Below are 22,397 nucleotides of genomic sequence, written 5' to 3'. Positions count from 1 at the left end.
GTGTCCTCTGGGGGAACGCGCTGCGCCCCAGCTGACAGGTGGAGAGAGCAAGGCACAGAGAGGTTGGGTAACTTGCCGGAGGTCACACAGCTGGAAGGCATCTAAGGATCAGCGTCTGTGGTGGTGCTTCTGGCTGCCTGCCGGGTATTGGTCAGAGGGCCTCTTCCAAATGTTTTCCACCCCCCCACACCCCCACCACAGATACAGTCTCCCCCAGGAGGAGTGGGAGGGAGACTACCGCCCTGTTGGACCTGTACCTCGATTAGTATGGTCAAAGTTACTTCCCTTTTTAGGCTCTGGTTTTAGGCTCAGCTCACACGCACTGCGGGGCCTCCTGTTAGGGAAGTTCGCCCGAATCCGGGGCCAGGGCCAGGGTAAGGCCAGTTTGTTCCGCATCTGCCGCAAGTGCAAACTGAAGGGCCCCGAAAACTCAGTCGTCCACAGGAAGAAGACTTTAATGCAATAGTTTTAGGTTTTAAAATTTATTTTTAGTTTAAAAACTAAAAGTTTAGTTTTTAAATTTTATTTTTTTATTTTTTGCTGTTGTAGGTTTACAGAAAAGTCATGCAGGAAGTAGAGTTCCCACATACCCCCTCACACAGTTTTTCCTGTTATTAAGCCTTTGCATTAGTGTGGTATCTTTGTCACAATTAATGAAAGAATATCATTATAATTATACTATGGACTATAGTTAATTAAGTACTAACTAAGCACTAACGCCTCATTCCTTACCCTACCCCTTACCTTGGTAACCTGCTTTCTGGTTTCTGACTCTGTGAATTTGCTTATTCTAATTATTTCCTATCAGTGGGATCATACAACATTTGTATCTTTGTGCCTGGCTTGTTTCATTCATCACGATGTCCACAGTTCACCCAGGTTGTGGCACGTATTGGAAATGCATTCCTCTTTACCACAGTCCACTGTGTGTAAAGACCACAGTGTGTTTATCATCATCTGATGGTGGACACGTGGGCTGCTTCCGTCTTCTGGCAAGTCTGAATACTGCCTCTGTGAACATCGGTGTGCAAATGTCTGTCTGAGCCCCTGCTCTCAGTTCTCTTGGGTGTGTGCCTAGAGGTGGGACTCCCGGCTGGTGGGATAATTCTATTCTTAGCTTTCTGAGGAATCACCAAACTGTTTCCCACAGGGGTTGCCCCATTTTACATCCCACCTGCAATGCACGAGATTTCCTAGTCTCCACATCCTTGCCAAAACTTGCTATTTTCTGTTTTTTTTTTTTAAATAGCCAGTCAGTGGGTGTGAAATGGTATCTAATATGTAGTTTTGATTTGCATTTCCCTAAGGGCTAATGTTCCGGTTTGCCAATGCTGCCATTATGCAAAACACCAGAAATGGATTGGCTTTGATAAAGGGGGTTTATTTAGTTACAAAGTTACAATCTTAAGGCCATAAAGTGTCCAAGGTAAGTCACCAATAATCAGGTACCTTTACTGGAGGATGGCCAATGGTGTCCAGAAAATCTCTGTTAGCTGGAAAGGCACGTGGCTGGTGTCTGCTTGCTCCCAGGTTGTGTTTCAAAATGGCATTTTCCAAAATGTTGCTCTTGGAGCGTTTTCTCTTAGCTTCTCCAGAACAAACTCTGTGCTAGCATAAGTCTGCCTTCAGTGGCTGTCTTCAAAATGTCCCTGTAAGCTGCAGCTCCTCTTCAAAATGTCACTCTCAGTTGCTCTGAGGCCCCTCTGTCTGTGAGCTCTTTTTATAGGTCCACTGAACTAATGAAGACCCATCCCGAGTGGGCGGGGCCACGTTTCCTTGGAAACATTAATCAAGAGGTCACACCCTAATCAAAGGTGTCACTCACAGTTGGGTGGGTCACATCTCCATGGAAACAATCAATCAGAAGTTTCCAACCTAATCGACACTAATACATCTGCCCCACAAGATTGCGTCAAAGAACATGGAGTTTCGGGGGACATAATACATCCAAACCGGCAGAGCTAATGATGTTGAGCCTCTTTTCATGGGCTTATTCACCACTTGTACATCTTCTCTGGAAAAATTCTGTTCAAGCCTTTTGCCTGTTTAAAAATTGGATTGTTGTTGAGTTGCAGAATTTCTTGTATACTCTGGATATTAAACCATTAACAGATAGGTGGTTTCCAAATATGTTCTCCCATTCTGCAGGATATTATTTTACTTTCATGATAAATTCCTTTGATATACAAAAATGTTTAGCTTTGATGACGTCCCATTTATCTGCTTTTTTCTTTCATTGCTCATACTTTTGATATAAAGTCTAAGAAACCATGGCCTAACACAAGATCCTGAAAATGCTTTCCTATGTTTTCTTCTAGGGGGTTGATAGTTCTGGTTCTTACACTTAGGTCTTTGGTCCATTTTGGGTTGATTTTTGTATAAGGTGTGAGGTAGGGGTCCTCTTTCATTTTTTGGAAACGGGGATCCAGTTCTCCAAACACCATTTATTGAAGAGGCTGCTCTGTCCCAACTGAATGGTCTTTGCCCCTTTGTCAAGAGTCAGCTGGTCACATTTTGAGGGTTGATTTCTGAGCTCTCAAGTCCATTGCTCTCCATGTCTGTCCTTGTGCCAGTGCCATGCTGTTTTGATTACTGTGGCTTGGTAATAAGTTTTAAGATCAGGAAGGGGAATCCCCCAGCTTTGTTCTTCATTTTCAAGATGGTTTTGGCTATTCAGAGCCTCTTACCCATCCACATGAATTTGATGACTGGCTTTTCCATTTCTGCAAAGAACACTGTTGGAGTTTCAGTTGGGATTGCATTGAATCTGTAAATAGCTTTAAGTGAAAATGACATCTTTACAATATTTAGTCTTCCAATCCATGAACATAAAATGTCCTTCCATTTATGTAGGTCTTCTTTGATTTCTTTCAGAAATGTTTTGTAGTTTTCTGCGTACAAGTCCTTTACATTCTTGGTTTAAAATTTTTTCCTAGATACTTGATTCCTTTAGTTGCTCTTTTTGGTTTCCTCTTTGGATTGTTAATTACAAGAGTATAGAAACACTACTGATTTTGGGGTGTTGATTCTGTACCCCGCCACTTTGTTAAGTTTCTTTATTAGCTCTAGAAGCTTTGTTCTGGATTTCTTCAGCATTTTTGTATACAGGATCATGTCATCTGCAGATAGGGAAAGTTTCACTTCTTCCTTTCTGATTTGGATGCCTTTTGTTTCTTTTTCTTGCCTAATTGCTCTGGCTAGAACTTCCAATACAATGTTGAATAGCAGTGGTGACAGTCGGCTCCCTTATCTTGTTCCGGATCTTAGAGGGAAGGCTTTCAGTCTCTCCCCTTAGCTGTGGGTTTTTCACATATGCTCTTTATTGTGTTGAGGAAGTTTCCTTCTATTCCTAGTTTTCTAAGCATTTTAATCAAGAAGTGGTGCTGGATTTTGTCAAATGCTTTTTCTGCTTCAACTGAGACAGTTTTTTTTTTGTTTTTTGTTTTTTTTTTCCCTTCATTCTGCTAATTAACATTGGTTAATTTTCTTATCTGCACCACCCTTGCATACCAGGGATAAATCCCACTTGATCATCGTGTATAATTCTTTCAAAGTGTTGTTAAGTTCAGTTTGTAGTATTTTATTGAGGATTTTTGCATCTACATTCATAAGGGATATTGGTCCGTGTGCTGTACTTTTTAAAACTTAAAATGAATGCAAAAAAAAATCCATGACTGAACAAAAAATTCCAGAAAGGATGAATTTTATTGCATGCAAATTATGCTTCAATATTTATTTAAAATCCATGATGAACCGAGTGTCAACATTTTAGATAAAGTCAGGTTCGGTCCTCGTGAACACGTTCTGGGCTCATGGCCCCTGGCCCTTGTCCTGCTGTGTCTAATCTCCTGGCAAGACAAGGGGCAACGGTTCACGGAGCCCTCATGGTGTGAGGGTGAGCTGACGGCCCCTTCACCTCCCTGGTGCCGCCTGGTCGTCTCCCCACCAGCTTTGCCCAGGACGGGGAGGAGCAAGTGACTTTCCGAGGCTGCACTGCGGGTCAGAGGCCGGCCTGGGGTCCCCCCTGTCAGCCGGGGTTCTCACCCTAAAGGAGGCGCCTGGGAGCCCAGGGTCAGTCCCCCGGGGTCTTCAAGTGGACGGAGGCCATGCCCCGCAGCAGCCCCGGTGGAGGGTCCCTCAGGACCACCTTGCATGGGGGAAATAGCTCCATGTTCAGAAATTCAGGGGCAGCGCCCAGTTAAACGAAGCCATGCAGGCCACCTCGTGGCTGAGATTCGGGGAAACTCCCAGAATCTTCCTTTCCAAATGAGGTCGGAAAACAACCCAACCGTCCATCTTATGCCATCAGGGTAGACGGAGCTTTTGGCATCTGACAAGTAGTCTCTGGCTGCAGGTGGCTTCTTGAAGTTGTATTTAAATGAATTAAAATGAAATAAAAATTCAGCCCCTCAGTCACACGACGCATTTGCAGCTCAGCGGCCTCGTGTGCTGGCGGCTGCAGCGCAAGCGGGAAACACCCCATCTCCGCAGAGGTACTGAGGGGCTTCAGCGTATTTGAGGGAAACTTTTGCAAGCTTCGCTCCAACGGGCATGTCGCTCCTTGTCCTTCTCTGGCCTCGGGTGCGTCCGTTTGTCCCTGGTGGAGTCTGTCTCTCAGAGGCATTCCTGGGAGGGAAAGGGGGAGCCTTCACGGCCATACAGGGCGAGACTTTCCAGCGCCGAGTCCCGACGGGGGCAGGATCCAGAGGCAGAGCCGGCCGGTTCCGCAGGTGGCTGAGCCGCCCCTGGGCACCCGGGCCGCTCCTCGCGTGCTGGACGAGGTTGGGTCTGAGAGGGCCGGGGGGACGCAGCCAGGCACCGCCCACGGAGCGACGGGGCCAGACACCCTGGCAGGGAGCTCAGGGAGGGCTTCCTGGAGGAGGGGGCAGGGAGGTGGCCCCTGGAGGATAAACGAGGTGTCCGAGGAGGAGAGGGGGTTCCAGGTGGAGGAAGGAGCTGGGCTTGCAGCGGAGAGGGGGTTGAGCAGGTCTCCGGGAAGTCCCAGGAGAACACAGCCCGGGACATGGACTTGATCTGCGGCCCCGAGCGCCTCGGATGTGTCTGCAATGGGCACTCGCAAGTTCTAGAAGCACAAGCTCGCAAATGGGACCTAGAGGGAGAAAGCCCTCCTGGGATTTCCAGGGGTTGGCCGGGGGTGGGGCTCCCTCGCTGACTGGGGGGTACTTGGGGCAGGGGTGATAGCGGTTGCTGAGTCGCAGGTGGGAGCTGGAAGGGGACACTGGAGGCCCACAGGTCACGGCCTTTCTTCCGGTCATGACGAGCACAATCGAGGGGGCCACATAAGATGGAGGGGCCCTGATCTCGCCAGGTTTGGGGGAGCCCCACCCGAGTGAGTGACATTTCAGCAGGGACCGAAAGGACAGATGGGAGTTTGCCAGATAAAGCAGGCGAGGAAGGAACAGCCAGTGCAGAGGCTCAGAGGCGGGGAGGAACAGGTTGTGGGAGGAGCAGGAGCCGGAGGCACAGGTGGGAGATGGAAAGAAAGGCGGGGAGGGTGGGGGGCTTTGGGCCGTGTGGGGACTCGGGGCAGTGGCCTCAGTTTTATTCCAGGAGCAGGGGAGGGAGGTGGCTGGATTGGTTATGATTTTTGAAAGTCCCCTAGGGGCTGCCATGGGAGGCAGGAGCTGCCCGGGACAGGTGTGGGCATCCGGGCAGCATCTGGGAGGGGACAGTGGGTGCAGGAGAGGCTGGGGTGCAGGGGGTGGGAGGAGTGGGCATGCACTTTAGAGATAGAGTCCAGGGGGGCTGATCCAGGGCGCAGGTCGCAGGAGGTGCAGCTTGGGGAGGGGGACATGGAGGGCTGCTCCTGGCCATGTTGTTTCTGCAGCACCAGGTGCCGCGGCCCTGGCTTCGCCTTTTTAACTCATGGTGTCCCGTGCACAGTCGGTGCTCAATAATTGCACATTGGGTGTGTGGGAGGCAGGGACCAGTGGCCGGATCCTGACCCCCCCCCCCCCCCCCCCCCCCCCCCCCCCGCCCATCCCGCAGCCCCACGGGCAGCAGCCGCTACGCCTCGTCGGGGGAGCTGAGCCAGGGCAGCTCGCAGCTCAGCGCCGGCTTCGACCCGGACGAGCAGAGCCTGCAGGGCTCGGAGCTGGAGGACGAGCGCGACGGGGACTCCTACCACTCCTGCCACAGCTCCGTCAGCTTCCACAAGGACTCGCCGCGCTGGGACCAGGATGAGGAGCTGGACGAGGACTTGGACGAGGAGCTGGACGAGGACCTGGAGGACTCCCTGGAGGAGGAGGGGCTGGACGAGGAGCTGGAGGAGGAGGAGGAGGTGCCGGACGAGGGCGAGCTGGTGCGGGGCGGCTACTTGGAGCGCGAGCACGTGGCGGTGGCGGAGCCCAAGGACTTCAAGCGCATCAGCCGCCCGCCGCCCGCCGAGAAGGAGGACAGGGCCCCGGCCGTGCCCGCCGAGGCTCCCGAGGTGGCCAAGGCGGCCCCCGAGCCCATAGTGCCTGAGGAGGGGCTCGCAGCCGAGTGGACCCCGGAGCCCAAGGCCCCCAAGGCGGAGGAGAGGTACTGGGAAGGGGGTGACGGGGGTGGAGGTGCAATCCCGAGGGCAAAAGGTCAGGGTGGCCCCAAGGAGCTTGAGGGCAAGGAGGTTGGGGGCCAGAGGTTGTTACAGGGTCACGGGCTGGAATGGAGGCCAATGGAGAGTCAGGGGGCAGGAGGGTCCACAGGTCCCCGGGGGGGGGGGTCTTAGGAGCAAGAGGGAGCTGGAGGGCTTTCTGGGGTGGGGGAGAGTACAAGAGCGTCAGAGGGCAAACGGGTCACCGAGGGTCACAGGGGCCAGGAGAGGGAAACGGGCCCAGGTAGGCGGTCGGAGAGCCAGCCCCGGCGGCACCGCGCCCTACCTCCGTTTCAGGCCGCGAAAGGTGGAGGACGGCCAGGAGGGGCAGGGCTCCATGTCCAGGGCCAAGGCCAACTGGCTGCGGGCCTTCAGCAAGGTGCGGCTGCAGCTGCAAGAGGTGAGTGGGCGGGTGCGCGCCGGCGCCCCTGCGCCCCTGCCCCTCCCGCCCGCCACGCCCCTCCACAGCCGCAGGCCCCGCCCCCCAGCGGTTAACACCACGCCCACTCCCCCCACCACACCCTGTATCCAAGCCTGCCCTTCCCTGGCCAGGCCCACGCCCCGCCCATGCACTGCCAGACCACGCCCACTCCCAGCTGTCCCGTCTGTCCACGCCACGCCCCCACAACACGCCCCCGCCCACACCCATGCCACTCCCACACCTCACCTCCCAGTCCCGCCCACCGCCTGGCTCCGCCCATGCCAGCCCCCACCAGGCCGACCTCCCCCTGCTCGCCTCCCTCCCCCTGGGTCATCTGAGCTTTCCAACTTGGGATGGAGGAGAGGGAAGCCGGGGCCTGGGGCTGGAATCATACTTGAGGTCATGGCTTCAATCATGTCAGGGTCAAGGTTCATGGTTAGGAATTTGGGTCAGGGTTAGGCTCGATAGAAAATGCCAAGGTCTACCGCTAAGCCCCTCTCCCCCAACCAGTTTTATGGATGGACAAGCTAAAGCCCAGAGAGAGCCCAGGAGCTCCCCAGGACACAGTCTGAAGGGGAGGGGAGGGGCGGCCACACTGACCACATCTGTCTGTCTGTCCTTCCTGCAGGCCCGGGGGGAAGGAGAGATGTCCAAATCCCTGTGGTTCAAAGGCGGGTGAGTGACAGCTGCAGGGGCTGGAGGGCGTTTCCAATCCAGCCCAGCCAGGGTGGGGAGGGGGTGCCCTTCACGGTGTAGGGGGGCAGGCTGAGCCAAATAATGTAGCCATGCTCCTGCTTGGCTACATACACCGCACCCAGCAGGCCCACGGGGATGGGGCACTCCCATCTCCATTTTACAGTTGGGGAAACTGAGTCCAGAGATGTGAACACCTTGACAAAGCTACTTGCAAAGCTCAAGACCATTTCCCCCTAGAAATCAACCTGAGATAAAGCAGAGACCCATTTCCTGCTCCATAAATCTACATACCTGGAGTGAAATTTTTGCTTTGATTCCTCTTGTAACTTTCTCAGATTATGGCTATGGTTGCTAGCTCTTGAATGAACGACTGTCATTTGGCCTTAAATGGAACATTGTGTCATTTCTAACTTTTGTTCCTAAGTTACTGGATTTTCAGAGGTGTTTTTTGAGCATTTGGTTGGTGAGGTTAGAGGATACAGAAGAGACTCTTAAATTACACTAATACTTGTCATCCCTCGGAGGTCCTTGGTAAACAGAGACAGAGAGACCTCAGCTGTGACTCAGGATGGAGGGAGGATGCCTGGGGTGGGGATCTCTGGAGACACAGCCTGAGCCGGGGACCCCTGTGCATGCACTTTGTCGAGGAAGAGCTCTGAGGAGAAACCTATGAGGGAGCAGGATCAGGGGGAAGCAGATGAGTGAAGATGTGGTTTAGGAGCTGCCTGGCCTCCTTTGGGCCCTCGAGGGCCCTGGAGCGGGGACAGCAGAGTCGTCGACTATCAGGCATCTCTTTAATTGGCCACTGGGAACCCCCGGTGGGTGGGCACCCCACGCCCCTGTGTGCGGACGTCTGGGGGGCTGCCCCACGCCCCCTCCCTGTCTGTCTCGCAGCCCCGGTGGTGGCCTCATCATCATCGACAGCATGCCGGATATCCGCAAGAGGAAGCCCATCCCGCTCGTGAGCGACCTGGTGAGCACAGGGCCCCCCTTGCCCAGGAGTGGGTTATGGCAGTGCACAACCTGGACAACTGCCCAGGGCAGCCCTGGGCCCAGGCCGGCATGGCGTTCTCTGAGACTAATGCTGTCTGATTTCTACCCCCCCACCCCCTGCTGCATGGACACTTCAGGCTATGGTGAGTGATGGTGATCTGGATCCCAAAATCCCTCCCCAGCCCCCCACCAACTGGAATCTGCCAACTCAATCCCAAACCAAGGGGTTCTGAGGGGCTGTTGCATGTGCCGGGGTTCGGGGAGTGGGTGGAGGGAGCGGTGCCCCCCACCTCCAACTTGCCTTGGTCCCCGGAGGGGTGAGGGCTTTGCCCGTGGTGGGGGTGGGGGCCCTTCTCACGCTCTGCCTTTCCGAACTCTTCGCTGGTCCTGCCCCCGCGGCGCTGCCGGCTGGGGCCGGTCTCCAATCCGCCGCCGGGACCCCGACCCGGCTGACCGCCGCACCCGTGTCCACGCCCTGCTCCTGTCGCTCCGTCGCGGTCTCCCCTCAGTCCCTGGTCCAGTCCCGGAAGGCGGGCATCACCTCGGCGCTGGCCTCCAGCACGCTCAACAACGAGGAGCTGGTGCGCGGCCCCGCGGGGCGGGCAGCCCGGGGTGGGGGGCGGCGGCGCCCCCAGGCCGGGCCCCGCGACCCAGGCCCTCGCGCTTCCACCCGCGCAGAAGAACCACGTCTACAAGAAGACCCTGCAGGCCTTGATCTACCCCATCTCATGCACGACGCCACACAACTTCGAGGTGTGGACGGCGACCACGCCCACCTACTGCTACGAGTGCGAGGGGCTGCTGTGGGGCATCGCGCGGCAGGGCATGCGCTGCAGCGAGTGCGGCGTCAAGTGCCACGAGAAGTGCCAGGACCTGCTCAACGCGGACTGCCTGCAGCGTGAGGGCGGGCGGGGCTGAGGAAGGGCGGGGCCTGAGGGCGGGGCGAGGCTGAACGGGGCGGGGCTGGGTGGAGGGGTGGGCCTTAGGGAGGGGCGGGGCCAAAAGGAGACAGGGCAAGGTGGAGGTGCAGGGCTGAAAAGGTCAGGGTTAGGGTTAGGGCTAGTTCAGAGAAGGGAGGGAGCTCAGAGGAGGAGGCGAGTCCTGGGGCGCAGGAGGTTAGAGAGGCTGTGGGTGACCCGGGAGTGCTGCCAGGTGGGGAGAGGTTCGGCGGGGAGGCGTAGGCAGCCCTGGCTCCTCTAGTGCGCCCCTCAGACAGCCGGGGAGCGCTCGAGTGGTTCCGGGGCCCTGGCTGGGCGGGGTCCCGGGGTGACCCCTCGCGGCGGCCTCGCAGGGGCGGCCGAGAAGAGCTCCAAGCACGGGGCGGAGGACCGCACGCAGAACATCATCATGGTGTTGAAGGACCGCATGAAGATCCGCGAGCGCAACAAGCCCGAGATCTTCGAGCTCATCCAGGAGATCTTCGCCGTCACCAAGGCCGCGCACACACAGCAGATGAAGGCGGTCAAGCAGAGCGTGCTGGACGGCACGTCCAAGTGGTCGGCCAAGATCAGCATCACCGGTGAGGCAGGGGGCGCGCGGCGCCGGGGCTCCCCCCAGCTCTCTGGGCTCCCCCAAGTGCCACGGTTTTTCCCCAGCACCCCGGGTTCCCCCCCACCCCCCGTGCCCCCGTTCCTCCTCGCCACGCGCGCACTTGGCGTCTGTGTCTCCCAGGTCCCCGTATGCGCTCGCGCTCCTGGGGTGGGCGTTTATGCCAACACGTGTGTGCAGGAGACTCGGGGTGTGCCGTGGCTGGTCGCCCAGAACCAGAGCCCAAGAGGAGGGTTTCTGGTGCAGTGGGGGTGCCGGGAAGCTCCGATGGGGGGGAGGTTGTGGACCTGAGACAGGGAAGGGGCGCCCTGAGCAGGCGATGCGTGGGCAAACGAGGCCCAGGGGGGCTGGACCTGGGGGGCGAGCGCGTAGTAAAGCTCGGGCGGGTCCCGGGTCCGGGGAAGCGGCCTGGAGCCCGCGGCGGTGACTGTCCCGTCCACGCGGGGCTCACACGCTGGTGTCTCTCCGTGTCGTCCAGTGGTCTGTGCCCAGGGCTTGCAGGCGAAGGACAAGACGGGCTCCAGCGACCCCTACGTCACCGTCCAGGTCGGGAAGACCAAGAAGCGGACGAAAACCATCTACGGGAACCTGAACCCCGTGTGGGAGGAGAACTTCCACTTGTAAGCGCCGGGCTGGGTCCCCGCTGGGCAGCAGGGGATCTCCCCGAGGCTCAGTGCCGCCCGCCCCTCCCCGCAGCGAGTGCCACAACTCCTCCGACCGCATCAAGGTGCGCGTCTGGGACGAGGACGACGACATCAAGTCCCGCGTGAAGCAGCGGTTCAAGAGGGAGTCGGACGACTTCCTGGGGCAGACCATCATCGAGGTGCGGACGCTCAGCGGCGAGATGGACGTGTGGTACAACCTGGGTGAGCGCGCGGCGGGGCGCGAGGGGGCGGGGCGCGAACGGGGCGGGGCCGGCTCAAGGAGAGGGGGTGGGGCCAGCCCGAGGTGGGGGGCCCAATGAAAGAGGAGTCCTGATGTCCCTGTCTGGTAGGAGAGACAGGGTGCAATACCTGAGTTTCTTGGTCTGTGTAGGCATTTACCCACCCCAGCACCCTTAGATGCATAGACAGACTGAGGGGAGGCAGCGCCTGGGAGCTGTGTCTGGGCGAGAAGCCGTCCCACGGTTCCTAGTCTCCGAGGGAGACCCAGGAGCTTGGCCTTCGTGAGGAAGCACGGTCTGGGTTCCCAGTTTGAGGGAGAGGCAGGGCCTCAGGAATTCTAGACTAAAGGGGAGATCCAAGCCTAGGGATCCCCATCTGAGTGGAGACGCCCAGGCCTCGGTTTTGGGGTGTTCGGGGGGCAGCCTCGGGAAGTCTGCTTTCCCTCTACCACCCCTCCGTGCCCTGCAGACAAGAGGACCGACAAGTCGGCCGTGTCCGGTGCCATCCGGCTCCACATCAGCGTGGAGATCAAAGGCGAGGAGAAGGTGGCCCCGTACCACGTCCAGTACACCTGTCTGCATGAGGTGAGGCTCCCGACTCGGCCCAGCCCTGGAGGCAGACTGTGGCCTCCCGTGCCGCCTGGCACTCACCATCCCTGCCTGTCCCGGCCCCACCCCCCGATTTCCAGTCATACCGGCCACACTCTCCTGGGCCTCTGGGACTGTTCCGTGTCATTCCCTCTGTTTGAAATCTCCTCCCACCCATCAATGTCCAGTGTCAAGGCCTCCTCCTCCAGAAAGCCCTCCTTGATCTCCCACAAGGACCGTCATACACAGCTCCAGGTCTTTCTATGTGACCCAGCCCTGAGCTCTTGGAGGGGAAGGCTGGCTGTGTCTGGGTCTCTCTTCCAGCTGCCTTGGGGTTCCTTCAGAGAACTCCATCCACAGGACTCACTTTGTTGGATGAATTATTGAATGAATGAGTGATTTATGAGTAGATAAAGGGATGGGTGGACATATAGATGAGACTGTGAATGGAGAGATATACAAGTTGGTGGATAGGTGTGTGAATGCATGGATGATGGGTGGATGGACGGTAGGCAGATGAGTTGTTGGATGGATGGATGGGTGGATGGATGATGTGTGGTTGAACTATTGGAAGAATGAGTGTATGAGTTAATGTGGGGGTAGTTGGATGGATGGATGGATCGGCTAGTGGATGAGGGGATGGGTGGATGGGTGGATAAATACATTGATGCTTAGCTGGATGTATAGCTGAATGGATGGCTGAAGGGTGGCAGCATGAACTGTTGGATGGACAGATTAAGTTATTTATGGATGGAAGGGGTGGATGACTGAATGGTTGAATGATTAGAAGGGTGAGTGGATGGGTTAATTTTGGAGTAGCTGGATGGATGGATGGTTGGGTGGATGAATGATGGATGGACAGATGGATGGATGGTTGGATCATTGGCACAGTGGGCGAGGTGAACCTTGGGGTAGTTGATGGAGAGGCGAGTGGGTGGACAGGGGCGACAGTAGATGAGTGAAAGATTGAGCAAACAGATGGATGGACGGTGCTGCCCCCAAGCCTGGGAGCTCTGATCCCCAGGCCCCCTGACCTGTTCCGTGACAATACTTTCTCCCCTCTGGTGGCAGAACCTCTTCCACTTTGTGACAGACGTGCAGAACAATGGGGTTGTGAAGATCCCGGATGCCAAGGGTGACGACGCCTGGAAAGTCTACTATGACGAGACGGCACAGGAGATTGTGGATGAGTTTGCCATGCGCTATGGCGTCGAGTCCATCTACCAAGCCATGACGTGAGGCTGCAGCTGGGCCGGGGTGGGCATGGCAGTGAGGAGCAGGGAAATGGGCCAGGGTGCAGGGGGGTGGCCAGAGGACCCCTGCCGGGTCTGGGTGGGAGGGCTTCTTAGGAGAGAGGAGGTGGGTGACACCCCTAGGGGTTGGGGGGTGCCGTGATGGGGCTGGAGTGAGAGCCGGGGAAGATGGGGCAGCCCAGGTGGGGAGAGACGCAGACAGCAAATCTGAAGGACGGGATCAGGCAGAGGGAGGGGAGCCACACGCAGAAGCTCTCAGGGACACTGGCCCAGCGCCTCTGCTCCCTCCCCAGCCACTTCGCCTGCCTCTCCTCCAAGTACATGTGCCCCGGGGTCCCCGCTGTCATGAGCACGCTACTGGCCAACATCAACGCCTACTACGCTCACACCACTGCCTCCACCAACGTGTCGGCCTCAGACCGCTTTGCCGCCTCCAACTTCGGGGTCAGTGCTGGGCGGGGTCGGGGACAGGGGGAGCCTGGCACGCTGGGGAGACCCCGGGGCTCGCATCTCCGAGCCTCAGCTCGCCCCTCTGTGGAAAGGAAACAGACCTCGCGAGGGTTCCATTCAGTTGTGCACATGGCACGCTCAGTGTGTAGTGAGCGCTCTGCCCAGGTAGCAGCTGCCATGGCTGCTGTGTCCAACCCCCAGCACCCCTCTCGTCCTTCCTCCTTCCTCCCCGGCCTCCAGAAAGAGCGTTTCGTGAAGCTTCTGGACCAGCTCCACAACTCCCTGCGGATTGACCTCTCCATGTACCGGGTGAGGAGCACGCGGCTGTGATGGGCACCGGGAGGGGACGGCCACCAGTGGGCGAGCACCCAGGGACCGTCCATGCTCGTGCAGACAAACGTGGGCACCGCCTGCTCCAGCGTGCTCAGTGCCTACTGCATCGGCTCTCTTGGAGCCCCCAGTCCACCTCCTGAAACTTGGGAAAAAGCACCAATTCCAACCTCCCCAACAATTCTTTCCTCTCGGTCCCAACAGAACAACTTCCCGGCCAGCAGCCCAGAGAGGCTCCAGGACCTCAAGTCCACCGTGGACCTCCTCACCAGCATCACCTTCTTCCGAATGAAGGTAGGAAGGAGGCCAGACCTATCTCCACAGAGGTCCCTGGAGCCTCCAGGACCCCAGTTCTTAACAGGGTTCCTCCTGGGTGGCAATTCCTTTCCCAGTGACCCTCTCCTTTGAAATTCTGCAACATCCCCTTAAACCTAGAACTCCTGCAGCCACTCTCTGGGCACCTCCTGCCCAGCTGTACCCACCGTGCTTGTCTCCCTCCCTCCAGGTGCAGGAGCTCCAGAGCCCGCCCCGAGCCAGCCAGGTGGTGAAGGATTGTGTGAAAGCATGCCTCAACTCCACCTACGAGTACATCTTCAACAACTGTCACGAGCTCTACAGCCGGGAGTACCAGACAGACCCGGTGAGGACAAAGGGTGGGTGGCAGGAGGCTGGGACACCTGTCAGACCCTGCTCTGGTTTCAGCACTGTCCCTTGCCTGGTGATTTCACTGCTCTGAGCCTCGGTTTCTTCCTCTTTGAGATGGGGTCAAAAGCTCTCACCTTAGGGTAGGGAGACAATTGAACAAGATATAGGCATTAGATGACATATGGCTAACTGCTTAACACCTGGGCACATAGTAGATGCTCAACAAATAAGGCTTTACCTCAGCTTAGTTGAGTTTGGCGTGATGCAGAGTGACTGACACAGGGTCACTGTTCAAGAAATGCTGAGTTTAATTCAAGTTCTTGATTAGAGTTTTGGTCATTTCAACTCAGTTTGTTTGAGATCTTTCAGTAAGTGTTTATCTATGTTTACACTATCCCAGGATTGGGAATAAGGTTTTGAGCAGCTTATAGTCTAGCAGGAGGGAAAGGTATTAATTGGAAATTTACCACTGGGATGGGGAAGTGCAGGGAGCCTGAGGTGGCCCCTTCCCCACCTTGGCTTCTAATAGGAGATATCACACCAGCCACATTCAGTTCAATGTGATTCCATTCTGTTCATTTATATTCACACTCTTGACTGAATTGGGCTAAGGTAAATTGGATTAAATTGGGCTGAGTTTAGCTCAATTATAATTAGTTCAGTTCCATTTATTTCCATTTGGTTGACTTAAGTTAAAAATGCTCTTGGCTAAATAGTGAGTAGAATTGAGTTGAATTGAGTTGAGCTGAACTGAGTACAAGCCCATTCATTTCCATTCAGATGAGTTGAGTTGAAGTTGTTCTTGAACTAATTGAGTTGGCTTGAGTTAGGATGAACTGATTTAATGGGTTGAGTACAGTTGAGTTCAGTTGAATTGGGTTAGGTTGGCACATTTCAGTTGAGTTTAGCTACACTTATTTCCATTAATTGACTAGGGTTGGGTTGAGTTGACCTGAGAATGTTAGGTTGGGTTGAGATTGGTAGAGTTGGGTTGAGTTGAGTTTGTTTGGATTGAGTTGGGTTGGGTTAGGTTGAGTTGAGTTGGGTTGAGTTGAGTTTAGTTGGGTTGAGTTGAGTTGGGTTGGGTTGAGTTGAGTTGGGTTGGGTTGAGTTGGACTGCATCAGATGGTTCAGTTCACTTGGGTTCATCCAAATTACTTCCATCATTTTGATTTATGTTGTTGATCTTGGACAAGTTGATTAAGTTCAATCCAGCTGAGTTAACTTGAGTTGAATTCCGTGGAGTCTAATTCTGCTCTGTTTGGTGGAACTGGCCTGAGTTCAGTTCCACTGAATTAACTCTGAGAAAAGCTGACTTCTCTTAAGCTAAATGGGCTTGATTTGCATTCATCTCAGTTCCATTTGGTTAAGTGGGGTTGAGCTTGTTTGACTAAATTCAGATCCATTCATTTCCATTCAGTCTTACGAGTTGAGACTAATTAAGCTTCCTGAGCCACATTGACATACGCTCTGTTGGGGCCAGTTTACATCGGTTTGCCGAGTCCTTGCTCATCAACCTCCTGCCTCTCCATGACGAATGGCTCAGACACCTTCTCCTGGACCCCTGGTGACCAGTCCCTCCACGTCCCTTTCAGGCCAAGAAAGGTGAGGTTCCCCCAGAGGAACAGGGTCCCAGCATCAAGAACCTCGACTTCTGGTCCAAGCTGATCACCCTCATAGTGTCCATCATCGAGGAAGACAAGAATTCCTACACCCCCTGCCTCAACCAGTGAGCTGCGCACTTAGTCATCCAAGTTACATGTGTGTGGGCTCGAGTTTGTGGATGTGTGTAAGGTGACCACATCTAATAACACCGGAAATGCTGCACTTGTGGAGGCAATTGTGGGTCTGGCTGTGCGTGCATGTGGAATTCAGATATAGATACAATTTGCAAACATAAACATAAAATGGTGTCTATGTGCCCAGTCACCAATGCAATCAAACACGTATTTCATATGTGTTGAAGTCTGGCTATAGCAATGTGTTGTACATATGTATATAACTTTGTATATGTATATGTGGTTCACAAATAATAGTAGTGGTGCTTGAGCATTATTTGCTACTCTACTAAGTATTTTATTTAAAAAATGCAATCTATCTTACACACATGATTGTATGTAGTTTTGCATATAGTTGTGATCTGTGGGTTTAACTGTGTTATGTGTGTATAATTTTGGAATTCATTTCAATATATAATATTGTGTATCATGTAATTGTGTGTGAATGTGTACACTGTTTTGGTTTGTGAGTTGATGTGCCTGTAGAATTTTCATCTTTGTTAGCAGAAAGAGCTCTTGTGCTTACTTATTTATTCTCAAGGGGAGAACTAAAGGGGCTTCTAACTTTGGGGTGCTAATATCTGCTGGTTACCTAGATACGGAGTAAAGGTCAGGGATTTTGGATGGATGGACTGAAAGGTGGATGGATGGATAGACAATTGGGTAAATGGATAGATGGAAGGGTGAATAGATGGATGGGTTGTTGAATGGATGGATGGACAAAGGGAGGGTGAATGGATCAATGGATGGATAGATGTTTAGATGGTTAGGTGGGTGAATGAATGAATGGATAGATTGGTGTATTGTTAAATGGGTGGATAAAGGGATGGATGGATGGACAGGGTGAGTGGATGCGGTGATGGGTAGATGGATGGACAGGTAGGGGGATGGATGGATGGGTGGGTGTATGGATGGGTGAAAACAGATGGAGGGAGGGAGGCATAAATGGGGGGGGTGGTAGCTCGGGGAGAAGCAGGGCTTTGGGGCAGGGTCACCCAGCGAGGCGGGGGCTGTGAGGGAACTAGCGTCTGGACCCCTCAGCCCTGCCCTGCACAGCCCCCTGGGATGGGGAGTACAAGGTCCTCTGACTTCTGGCTTCCATCTGCTGACCTCCATGCCCCTGTGACCTTTGCCAGGTTTCCCCAGGAGCTGAACGTGGGAAAAATCAGTGCCGAGGTGATGTGGAATCTGTTTGCCCAGGACATGAAGTACGCCATGGAGGGTGAGTCCTGCGTCCCCCAGCCTGGCTGCAGCGGTCGCTGAGCCTCCGAGTCCCCTCATGCCGAGGCTCAGTGATGGCCAGGGCGGGCAGCGCTCTGCAAGGCGGGGTCAGCACCCCCCGGCTGAGCTGCCCCCCACCCCCCCACCCCAGAGCACGACAAGCACCGCCTGTGCAAGAGCGCGGATTACATGAACCTCCACTTCAAGGTCAAGTGGCTGTACAACGAGTACGTGGCCGAGCTCCCAGCCTTCAAGGACCGCGTGCCCGAGTACCCCGCGTAAGTCCTGGCCCGGCCCCGCAGGGCTGCCTGGGAGAGCCCGGACCTCGGCTCCCCTGGGGCTCAGGGTGGGGAGCAGGGGACCCGCCCGAGGCTGCAGGGCCAGGTGGAGAGCACAGGACGGCCGAGGGGCCAGGCCGCCGGGCCCCAGCGCACTGTCCCCCCCAGGTGGTTCGAGCCCTTCGTCATCCAGTGGCTGGACGAGAACGAGGAGGTGTCGCGGGACTTCCTGCACGGGGCCCTGGAGCGGGACAAGAAGGATGGGGTGAGGAGGCCCACGGCGGCCTCGTCCCCCCGGGACACAGCTGTGCAGCGGGTTTCCCTCGGGGGGCTCATCTCAGAGGGAAAGGGGTCCGAGCTCTGTCCTGTGTGTCCTGTTGAGAGTTTGTAAAGTCTTTGATTCATTCAACAAACCTGGAATTGAATTCATCAGGCTGACCCCCCAGTCACGCTCTGTCCTTCTGACCCTGAAGTGTAGGGGCCAGTGGCCGCGGGAGGCCTGGGCTCGGGGACGCTGGGCTCTGACCGGTCCTCCCTCCTGCAGTTCCAGCAGACCTCGGAGCACGCCCTCTTCTCCTGCTCTGTGGTGGACGTCTTCTCCCAGCTCAATCAGAGCTTCGAGATCATCAAGAAGCTCGAGTGCCCCGACCCCCAGATTGTGGGGCATTACATGAGGCGCTTCGCCAAGGTGCGGAGGGGGTGGGGCGGGGGGTCAAGGTCGGGGTCAGGGCTGGGTGGGGGTTGGGGTCAGGGGCAAGGTTAGCATTGCGGTTAGAGCTTCGCATGGGATTGAGGTTGAGGTTGGAGTATGGTTGGGGGTGGATAAGGGTAGGTGTCAGGTGTGGGGTGAGGTTGAGCTTGAGATTGAGCTTTGGGTATGGGGGTTGACAAGTCGTTGAGGGAGTTGGTCAGGTTGAGATTGAGGATGAGGTTGGGGTCAGTGTTGCGAATGAGGTTGGCATTGAATTTGGAGATGGTCTTTTGGCTTTCTATTAGGGTTAGGATTTGTTTAGCATTGAGGTTGGAGTGAGCGTTGGGATTTATGCAGAATATGGATGGGCCTTGGGGTGAGTTGGGGGTTGGGGTCAGTGGCTGGCTTGGAGGTTGGACTGAAGTTGGGATTGCAGCTTTGAATTAGGGTCAGATGAGGGGCTGGGTCAGCCTGTGGTTGGGGCTGGAGCAGGAGCCGGGTCCCTGGAGAGAATCATCCCCGCCTGGCGTCTCCCCACGGGGCCACCTGGGTTTGACGATCGTCCTGGGTGCAGTTTCCCGGCCGGAGGGTCATCTCAGTGCACGGGGCCTTGGGTCCCTTCCTGGTCTCGTCAGCGGCTCTTGGTGGGACCTGCCGGCCCCAGCGCCTCCCCTCACCCCCCTGTGTCCTCCCAGACCATCAGCAATGTGCTCCTGCAGTACACGGACATCGTCTCCAAGGACTTCGCCTCCTACTGCGCCAAGGAGAAGGAGAAAGTGGTGACCTGCAGGGGCCTCCCTCCCACCCCCTCGGCCCCCCTCAGCACCCCCAAGGCTCAGCCTTCCCAGGGCTCTGACACCTGGGCCGGAGTGTGTCTGACTGTGTGTCTGGGTGTGTGTGTCTGACTGTGTGTCTGGGTGTGTGTGTCCGACTGTGCACATCCAAATGTGTGTGCCTGGCTGTGTACTGCTTGGCTGTATTGACAGTGTGTGGTGTGTGGCTGTGTGTCTGACCATGCACATCCAGCTGTGTGGACAGGTTGTGTATAGTGCGTGTGTGTCTGACTGTGCACATCCTGCTGTGTTGATGGGTTGTGTGTAGTGTATGTGTGTCCATCTGTGCACGTTGACTGTGTCAGTAGGTTCAGTGTATTGTGTGTCTGGGTATGCACATCCAGCTGAGTTCATGAGTTGGGTTAGTGTGTGTATGTCTGGCTGTGCACATCCAGGTGTGTCAATAGATTGGGTGTAGTGTGTGTGTCTGGCTGTGCACATCCAGCTGTGTCAGTGGGTTGGGTGTAGCATTGTGTGTCTGACTTTGCACATCTGTGCATGTCTGGGGTCTCACTGTATGTGGGCAGCTGGGCGTGCAGGAGCACACTTTCAATATATCGTTGTTGGTGCGAATGACATCTTCAGGGTGTGTGAGTGCAAAGCTTTGGGTCTGTGTAGGAGTCTTGGGGTGCCTCATGGGGACACCCCTCCCTGCTGTTCCCAGAGGCCCCCTCCTGGGCTCACCAGGTCCAGCTCCGGTCTGGACAGAAGACACTCGGGTTCTCCGTCTCCCCACTGGGCCCCAGGACCCCCAGGAACCTGGGCCCCAAAGCTGCCCTCTGTCCCCAGAGGCCCGGGTGGGGGATGGGGGGCTCTGAGGAGGGGCCTGAGGCCTGACCCCCTCTGCCTGTCCTCAGCCGTGTATCCTCATGAACAACACTCAGCAGCTTCGAGTCCAGCTGGAGAAGATGTTCGAGGCCATGGGCGGGAAGGAGGTGAGGCTGGGGCAGCCCCTCGTGGTCTGTGCCTCAGTTTCCCTCCAGCCCCAGGGCACCCTCTGAAAATGCCCAGTGCCTCTGGGTGCCCATCATTCTGACTGAAATCCTCCCTTAGCTGGATGCAGAGGCCAGTGACATCCTGAAGGAGCTTCAGGTGAAACTCAACAACGTCCTGGACGAGCTCAGCCGGGTGTTTGCGACCAGGTGGGGGCAACCGCCAGGCAGCCCCTGCCCCCAGTCGGGAGACCCAGCGATGTGGAAACGCGGGGTGTCTGCTCTCAGTCCCGCTTGTCAGAGCCAGGCCGTGGCTCCTGGAGGCCAGTCCTTCGGGGTCTGCTCCGCTGACGGCGCCCTGTGTCCCCAGCTTCCAGCCGCACATCGAGGAGTGCGTCAAGCAGATGGGCGACATCCTCAGCCAGGTGAAGGGCACGGGCAGTGTGCCGGCCAGCGCCTGCAGCAGCGTGGCCCAGGACGCCGACAACGTGCTGCAGCCGATCATGGACCTGCTGGACAGCAAGTGAGTCGGTGGGGTGCAGGGGGTACAGGGGGGTGCAGGAGGGTGCAGGGGGGTACAAGGGGGTGCAGGGGGGTACAGGGGTTCCAGGGAGTCCAGGGGGGTGCAGGGGGTTGCAATGTGGGTACAGATGGTGCAGGGGGTGCAGGGGGTGAAGGGGTACAGAGGGTGCAGGGGGGTGTAAGTGGGGTGCAGGGGGTTGTAGGGGCTACAGGGGGTACAGGGGGGTGCAAGGGGGTACAGGGGGGTACAGGCGGTTACAGGGGGTCCAGGGGGTGCAGGGGGGTGCAATGGGGGTACAGGGGTTGCAGGGGGTGAGGGGGGGCAGGGGGTACAGGGGGTGCAGGGGGTACAGGGGTTTACAGGGGGTGCACGGGGGTACAGGGTGTGCAGGGGGTACGGGGGTCCAGGGGGGTGCAGTGGGGTGCAATTGGGGTACAGGGGGTGCAGGGGGTACAGGGGTTGCAGAGGGGGTGCAGGGGGTGCAAGGTGGGTGCAGGGGGTGCAGGAGGGTACAGGGGGTGCAATGGGGGTACAGGGGTGCAGGGGGTGAGGGGGTTGCAAGGGGGTGCAGGGGCTACAGGGGGTACAGGGGGTACAGGGGGGTGCAAGGGGGTACAGGGGGTGCAGGGGATGAGGGGGTGCAGGGGTGCAGGGGGTACAGGGAGTGCAGGGGGTGCAGGGGGGTACAGGGGGTTACAGGGGGTGCAGGGGGTAAAGGGGGATGCAGGGGGTGCATGGGGGTGCACGGGGTTGCAGGGAAGGTGCAGGGGGTGCAGAGGGGTACAGGGGGGTACAGGAGGTGCAGGGGGGTGCAGGTGGGGTCAGGGGACCAGGGGCCGGGGTGCCCAAGGGGACACACAGGGCAGGGTGTGGGTGAGGGTTGGATTAAGAGATAACTGCTTAGAAGGACAGAGGGAAGGCGGATGGATGAAGGATGGACGGACGGGTGGACGGATGAATTAAGCGTATGGAAGGACGGGGGCAGGGAGGATAAAGAGCTGGAACGAGCATTTAAGGAGCTTGGCAGAGGAAGGTTCAGGTGCTGGGTGGATCCTGGTGGGTTGCCTTCCTCCCTTCAACCCTCACAATCCGATTTCGAATTCCTCACTGTTTTGCTGTTTTCCCTCTTGCGTCTGCCCACCTCCCCCGACTCCACCCTCTCCTTCTGGGCCGTGGCTCCAGCTTCTCAGTCTCCACCCTCCCCCCACGCCTCCCTCTTGAACACGCCGTGGCTCCCCAGTGCCCTCGCCATCAGGCTCCCCCTTCTCCCTGCCCCCACCACTCCCTGTTTCCCTCGCTCCCCCACCTCCACTCCAAAGCCCCCCAGACCCCCCGGGGACCCTGAGCAGGCCCTGTGCCCCCCGCGTTCTTGTCCACGTGTCATGGGAAGGAGCCAGGGGGCTTCTCTCAGACCCGCCCTTGCCCCTAGCCTGACCCTCTTTGCCAAAATCTGCGAGAAGACGGTGCTGAAGCGAGTGCTGAAGGAGCTCTGGAAGCTGGTCATGAACACCATGGAGAAGGCTGTGGTACTGCCCCCGCTCACTGACCAGACGGTGAGGCCCGGGGGGTCACTCGAGGTCACAGAGGGCCCCGCGGGGGCCACGGGGGTCAGGCAGGGTCCTCCAAGGTCAGAGAAGTCAGCTGGAGACGGGGGACATCCAGCGAGGGGGGAACCACGCAAATGCCAGGAAGTGTTCAAAGCCGGGGCGGCGTGGACAGAGGGGTCAGCGGGTTCACCC

General features: G+C 56.8%; 1 protein-coding gene across 1 annotated transcript in view; it reads left to right on the top strand.

The window, feature by feature from the left end:
• UNC13A (unc-13 homolog A) overlaps nt 1-22,397 on the top strand; it is a 37,402-nt gene that overhangs the window by 14,745 nt on the left and 260 nt on the right. Inside the window, exons 10-35 of the mRNA XM_037817899.1 lie at nt 6,010-6,543; nt 6,893-6,995; nt 7,645-7,691; nt 8,607-8,685; nt 8,843-8,848; nt 9,215-9,286; nt 9,384-9,603; nt 9,997-10,224; nt 10,732-10,873; nt 10,950-11,119; nt 11,606-11,721; nt 12,796-12,959; nt 13,271-13,421; nt 13,668-13,736; nt 13,962-14,051; nt 14,263-14,397; nt 15,998-16,131; nt 17,317-17,402; nt 17,553-17,679; nt 17,848-17,944; nt 18,224-18,367; nt 19,066-19,149; nt 20,061-20,138; nt 20,257-20,345; nt 20,506-20,658; nt 22,088-22,285. Of these exons, the coding sequence (XP_037673827.1) occupies nt 6,010-6,543; nt 6,893-6,995; nt 7,645-7,691; nt 8,607-8,685; nt 8,843-8,848; nt 9,215-9,286; nt 9,384-9,603; nt 9,997-10,224; nt 10,732-10,873; nt 10,950-11,119; nt 11,606-11,721; nt 12,796-12,959; nt 13,271-13,421; nt 13,668-13,736; nt 13,962-14,051; nt 14,263-14,397; nt 15,998-16,131; nt 17,317-17,402; nt 17,553-17,679; nt 17,848-17,944; nt 18,224-18,367; nt 19,066-19,149; nt 20,061-20,138; nt 20,257-20,345; nt 20,506-20,658; nt 22,088-22,285 (3,516 nt within the window). The remainder of the gene's footprint in view (nt 1-6,009; nt 6,544-6,892; nt 6,996-7,644; nt 7,692-8,606; nt 8,686-8,842; nt 8,849-9,214; nt 9,287-9,383; nt 9,604-9,996; nt 10,225-10,731; nt 10,874-10,949; nt 11,120-11,605; nt 11,722-12,795; nt 12,960-13,270; nt 13,422-13,667; nt 13,737-13,961; nt 14,052-14,262; nt 14,398-15,997; nt 16,132-17,316; nt 17,403-17,552; nt 17,680-17,847; nt 17,945-18,223; nt 18,368-19,065; nt 19,150-20,060; nt 20,139-20,256; nt 20,346-20,505; nt 20,659-22,087; nt 22,286-22,397) is intronic.

The sequence above is a fragment of the Choloepus didactylus genome, chromosome 25, assembly GCF_015220235.1.
Source record: "Choloepus didactylus isolate mChoDid1 chromosome 25, mChoDid1.pri, whole genome shotgun sequence".
NCBI lineage: Eukaryota > Metazoa > Chordata > Mammalia > Pilosa > Megalonychidae > Choloepus > Choloepus didactylus.
The sequence above is the reverse complement of the archived record's forward strand: the minus strand, read 5'-3'. Positions and strand labels throughout refer to the sequence as shown.